This window comes from Crinia signifera, chromosome 3 (assembly GCF_055691185.1).
Source record: "Crinia signifera chromosome 3, ASM5569118v1, whole genome shotgun sequence".
Lineage (NCBI taxonomy): Eukaryota > Metazoa > Chordata > Amphibia > Anura > Myobatrachidae > Crinia > Crinia signifera.
In genome coordinates, this window is record NC_139219.1 from 134,073,853 (window position 1) to 134,080,169 (window position 6,317).

Genomic DNA, 6,317 nt, shown 5'->3' on the forward strand with positions numbered 1-6,317 from the left:
GAAGGTAATTTTATACAATATTTTTGAACCATCAGAAAGCGACAGTCTCCCTATTTCAGTCTTTCTCAAAATAATGTGGATATTTGATTTTCGGATACGAGGCTCAACCTATATATATTATCTATGTTCTCCCTCTGTAAGCAGTTGATTTCCTGTTCTGACAAATGTTCTGTTCTTTCGCGACCTTATTCATGCCCCCATTAACATTACACACATGGTTGTATTGTATAGTATGAGAATTGTCACACGTGGATAAAAGAAACAGAGCTCTGTGAAGAGAACATTTAGGTTTACTTTAAGCGGTACTAATGTGTGTATTTTCAGAAGTCCAGATGTTGCCTATGGCAACCAATCAGATTCTATTTATTATTCATCTAGCACCTTCTAGAACATAATCACTAGAATCTAATTGCTATGTGCGACATCTAGACTTGTGACTACCCGCTCTTTAGTAAAATATACCCCTTGGTGTCACAATCATAGAAACTAGTTCATGTTCTATAAAAATAATTCTTTATATATTTATCCTTTAATATTTATAGGGGATAAATAGAAAAGTACAAAGTGTTTAGGTAATGTTTTATAGCTTTTTGCCAACTGGACCTTTTATAAACAAAAGTGGGTGCAAAATCTCTTAGGGGACAGTTAGAAAGGGTAAAGACTTGGTTGTCAATGACTTGGGGTCTAGACAGGATGCCAATCTGACAGCATTGGAAAGGGGGGATGCAGTTACAATCCCGGCTTTCAGAATCCCGACGCCGGAATCCCGACCGCCGAAATGCCGACACATTCTCCCTCCGTGGGTGTCCACGACACCCCTGGAGGGAGAATAAATTAGTGTGCCGAGCGTAGCGAGGCACCGGGCCCGCTGCGTGGCGAGCGCAGCGAGGCCGCAAGGGGGTGCGATCCACGTCCCCCCCCTTGTCGGCATTTCGGCTGTCGGGATTCTGAACGCCGGGATCCCGACCGCCGGGATTCAATACTGAATCCGGAAAGGGAAGTCCTGGCTCATCACTAAGGATTTCCCTGTTAGTGAGTAAAGATTTATAGTTCTGTTAAGTATTGCCCTGCATAGTTCTCAAAGAACAAGCCATTTTCTACTACTGTAGTGTGGTATAGGTGAGATAGCTGGCACTGGTATGCTCACTGCAAACTGTTCCCACTGCTCTCAAATCGGACGCAGATATTTTAGCACAAAAGTTTGCATGCATGTTAGATTTACTTTATATTAACTTCTTTTCATTATGGTTCTTCCATAGGACCTCTTACTCATGGAGCAAGTAAAGGACTTCGCTGCCAACGTGTATGAGGCTTTTAGCACACCCCAGCAGCTTGCGAAATAATATTTTTACCCTGCTGTGTACTCATGAAATAGTCCACTGCTAAGGACTCAGTGGAATGTCAACGTTTACAGACTGTATATGACATTCCTTTTCATTGAAATAAGGTAACATGTCTGTGCTGACCAGAAGGATGGACCCTTGACGCTCTGTAACATGCCTAGGTGGCAATGGAAACATGTCCTATTCAGTCAGTACAGCATGAAGCACCTGTTTTATACCATTCACCAGGATGTCATCTGCAACAAGTCTATGATATAGGATTACCTTAATATTATAATAGATTTATTTATGAATCTGCATTTTGGATACAAAAAAAGAACATAAACTTTATAGTACAAACAAAATGAATGTGGCATGATTTCCCCAAAAGGCCTTACTATCTTGGTTGTAACCAGCAGATTGCTGAATTGTAATTGATTTTAATTTTATCGATTAAATTATTAATGACAAAATGAGGGATGTATTAAAAAAAATAATAAGTTGTGGCTGCTGCCACCCAAAGCATCTGTAAGACAATACATTATGCAAGCTTGTATTACTTTCGTGATGGACAATTGTCCTGGTTTCTATAGAGACAGGGTGGTGTTCTCTATTGAGCATTTGCTTTCCTGTTCCTTACAGTCAGATAAAACTTTTATTCTATGAAAATAAATAATTTTAAGAATAAAAAGGCAAGGTTTCCCCACAGCGTATTGTATGACACAATAACAATAACATACTGTACAAGACCAGCAGATGTCAGATCAATACACCCACGGTTGTGAATGCAGCAATCAGATAAGGGCCAACAGCTAATCCTATGTCTGTGGCATTATATAAAGTAGGCTGGCAAAGATTAATTGGTAAAGCTCACATTTTAAGTTATCTAATGAAATTGTTTTGTAATATTCAAGAATAAGCTGCAAGTAAAATGTAATTTTAATATAAAAATCCAACACTATGCGAAAAGTACAGTAAATGCTGCTCCTTTGCATCCCCTAGGTCAGATGCTACATTGGGGGGTATTCAATGCCGCAGCAAGCGGCCGGCGAGGGGGTTAAACAGCGAGGATTGCTGAAAACCAATTGCTGTTTAACCCCCGCCCCGGCCGCTCGCTCTATTCAACATCCTGGGGAAATCCTAACCGTCACAGGACGGTGAGAATTCCCCAAAACAGCGAGACCCGCGGCTGCTGCAGAAAACTCGCAGTTTTTAGCCGCGGGTCTCGCTGCTTCTGGAGCCGCATCCGCCAATTCCCCCCTCGCTCAAAAAACGGAGCGAGGGGGAATTGGCGGATGCGGAGGCTGTGTTGAATGCTGTCAGGGTGAGTGGTGACAGCGAGCAGGAAGCCCTGCTCGCTGTCACCAATCGCAAACAGCATTGAATACCTGCCTATGTGTTTTTATAGACTGATTTATATTCTGCTTAACGGAGTAGTAGATCTCCAGTATCTGTGGGTGTAGAGTGAAAGGTCTACAGTTTCTAAGCAGTCTATAGGGAGACAACAAAAGTTTGACATGCAATAGGTCGACTTAGAAAAAAGGTTGACCTGAGCAAACGGTTGATGTGGGAAATGTCAACACATGCAAAGGTCGACCTGTGTTTTCCAAATTTTTTGTGTCAATGTGAAAACCTGTTGACGTGGACCCCCAGTTAGTGTAGTTCGTACCCTCGCATGGCTTGATTCATTCCACGTGCTTCAGGCCTAGGTTTTCAATCCTTTGGTGCTTCACTTGGTACCATTTGTGAGGTTCACAGTTGGGAATGGTAATGTATGAAAACATTGTGTCGACTATTGTCATGTTAACCTTTTCATGTGTCAACCTCTTTTTTTAACCCCTTGAGTGGTATGCCCGGAAATTTTCCGGGCTCAGCTGCGCTGCCGTAGTGGGCTGTCCCGGAAAATTTCCGGGCATATCACTAAAATAGAATAGGTGTGCACCACTGACGCAGCACCTCTAGAGCCCCCCCAACCACACACACACCCCTCCAGTCCCCCACCCCTGTCACCTTCTCTCCGGCGATCGGTATGCCGGAGTTCCGTTGACCCACCCGCCAGCCGTCACTCATTTTACAGTGACGTCGGCGGCAGGCTCGGGGGGGCTCGAGAGCGCTCAGGCGCCCGAGTCCTCCCGAGCCGCCGCAAACATCCCCCAGCCTGCCGCCGACGTCACTGCTGCGGCTTAGGCAGGGGGGGGGACAGGGGCAGCACTGCAGGGAAGCTGAGGCGGGGGGGGGGGGGGCTTACAACTTTATGTGGTGGGTTTTGCTGGGGCAGGACAAACCTGCCCTGATTTGTTTGTCCTGACCCAGCAAAACCCACCACTCAAGGGGTTAATGTCAACCTTTTGTTAAGATTGTGCAGGCCTGGCCAACCTGTGGATCTCCAGATGTTTTCAAACTCCAAATCCCATCATGCCTTGCCACAGTTTTGCTATAAGGGAGTGTTAGAACTGTGGCAAGGCATGCTGGGATTTATAGTTTCACAACATCTGTTGAACCACAGGTTGGCCTGTCCTGAACTAGTGCATGTTGACATTTTGGGGTTGACCTATTGACTGTCTACAAAGACACTGTAGGCCTTCCAACAGCTTCCTTTATCAGTTTGTTGGCCCTAGTGCAGGGTTTGATGCATCAAATGTGGAGATGTTGTCCATTGCAGGTGTAGGTAGCATTTATCAAATATATTCTATTAAAGCAGGCATGACCAAACTATGGCCCTCCAGCTGTTGTGAAACTACAAGTCTCATCATGCCTTGCCATAGCTTTGCTATTATGGAATGCTAAAATAATGGCAAGGCATGCTGGTATGTGTAGTTTCACAATAGCTGGTTAGACATGACTGTATTCAAGGATATGACCACTACTCCCCTCTTTTCACCGTTTGGTATAGCAACCTGTTAATTGGATAAATGGAACTATAACTGTATAGACAACACATTTACAGTCCTTTATTTTTCTATCACAAATGTACACTCATGGGAACATTTTTTTTTTATTTTTTTTGCCTTTTGTGCAGAGCTCCTTAATGTTATTAGTTAATACATTAACTACAGTTCAGATATTATATTAATTTAGCTCTTTTGAGTGCAGTAATTGATATTCTAATTTATTTTCAAGCAGTTTATTATGAGCATTGAATACTGTATGCAGCCCACTGTAGATATCTTTTTTTATTGAAAAGTGGAAACTGAGCCTATGAAATGTCTGTATTTCAATAAAGTGGCTTTTTAAGTTAAAACCTGTCTGCTACACTTAATGTGCAGAAAAGTTAACAAATATTTATATATATATATATATATATATATATATATATATATATATATATATATATATATATATATATATTAATATGCTTACATTTGTTTGGCATTATTCCTAAAACCACATTTTAGTGATCAGACGATATAACAATGTGATTATAAATTTTACGTTTAATTATTCAAAAAGAGTAAGACTGTATTTTACATATGATTTAGCAAAATAAATTGATGTGTATATAAAAATAATTTAATAGTGAAATTAAATAAATGTTCATCCATTTTCCATTATTTGTCCACTACTCAATTGAAAATACATTATGAAATCTGTGAAAATCATTTTGGTGCATTGCAAATCTGCTCCTAATTTGAAATCACCCGGCTAATGTGAATTGTGGGATTAAAGGTCGCTTTCTGTACAGATCTGTGACAAAATTTTAGGTTTTCAACCTATGTGCCAGTGTTTCTTGGTTCCAGCTTCCTGACTATCCATATTTTGAACTCCGCTTAATTTATGCCTTGGCTTTTGACATTTCTCCTGTCTCCTGACTTTGAACTGATTCTGCATGCATCTTTGTGACCCCGCTTGTCTACTTTTTTTCTGGAGGCCTAAATTGCTAATGCACAATCCGCTTCTGTATCAGACCAGGCACATCAAAATGTTTACCTCCTGGCAAAGGGTAGTGAAGATCAGGGGTGTTTTAGTCTCCTCACCTCTGCTATTGCCAGCTCAGATCCAATTGATACAGGTGAATATGCTAAAGTCTGTACTATGTACCTTGCAAATTTGTAAACATCTAGTGGCAAACCATTCAGAATGTAAAACACTTTGTAACCCAGAAATAGAAATTTTGAAACATGGCCTATAAAAATGACTATAATATTCTGTAATGTAAGTTACATGAAGTGTATACAAAAGCGTAGTGTAGAGTTACTGTGCCCAGAGCAAGTACATGCCATAGGTTGCCCATCCTCTGCACTAACCTGTGCCAAAGGAGAGAAGTGAATGGAGGAAAGGGGAAGGGTTGACTGGATGACAAAAGGTTGTATGAAGGTGGAAACTGATTTCTAATCCATTATATAGGTTGTAGAACAGCAGGATAAACCTGACAGGTGTCCACCATACAGCGCAGGACCCATGATTTCTGACACCTGCAGCACATACTCCACTGGCACCACCCACACACATGTATTCTTATAGAGCCACTGGAGACAGAGCACTGGGTGCACTCCATCCATTATTGATTTCAGAGGTACTGTGAATGGGGAATTTGTACATAATATCTTGAGGGGAAGAAACACTTTAACAAAGAATCTCAAGGCTTTAAATAAGATATTAAAGGAGCCTAGGGGATATATTCTTTATATGTTTTTTTTTGTGTGTGAACTTTAATTCTTCACTTTTTAATTTTGTCAACCATATGTATTATGCATTTGGTTGGAGGGGGGGAACTGAAAACATTGGCATTTTGCAGTGGTTTTAATATCCTAGTACATGCAGTGTAGAAACTGCTAGTACTGCAACAGCAAAAAAAAAAAAAAAACTCCCATCACAAGGTTCTGCTCCTTAGGCTCACAACTAGAATGGTGGTTTGACGTGTAAAATCATTACCAATTTGAGTACTTGAGTATTAGCAGTGCACCCGGCTACGCTACGCAGACAACGTACCTTAGGCTACGTTGTCCGTGACGTACCTTAGGCTACGTTGTCCGTGTAGCATAGCCGGGCGCCCTG

At 41.4% G+C, this 6,317-nt stretch overlaps 1 protein-coding gene across 3 annotated transcripts in view; it reads left to right on the forward strand.

Moving 5' to 3' along the window:
- The window catches only part of PEX3 (peroxisomal biogenesis factor 3), a 50,632-nt gene extending 47,347 nt beyond the window's left edge, over positions 1-3,285 (forward strand). For all 3 annotated transcript variants that reach the window (XM_083176548.1, XM_083176549.1, XM_083176550.1), the window contains one exon: positions 1,260-3,285. In XM_083176548.1, the coding sequence (XP_083032674.1) occupies positions 1,260-1,343 (84 nt within the window). In that variant the 3' untranslated portion in view covers positions 1,344-3,285. The remainder of the gene's footprint in view (positions 1-1,259) is intronic.
- Positions 3,286-6,317: the final 3,032 nt, after the last annotated feature.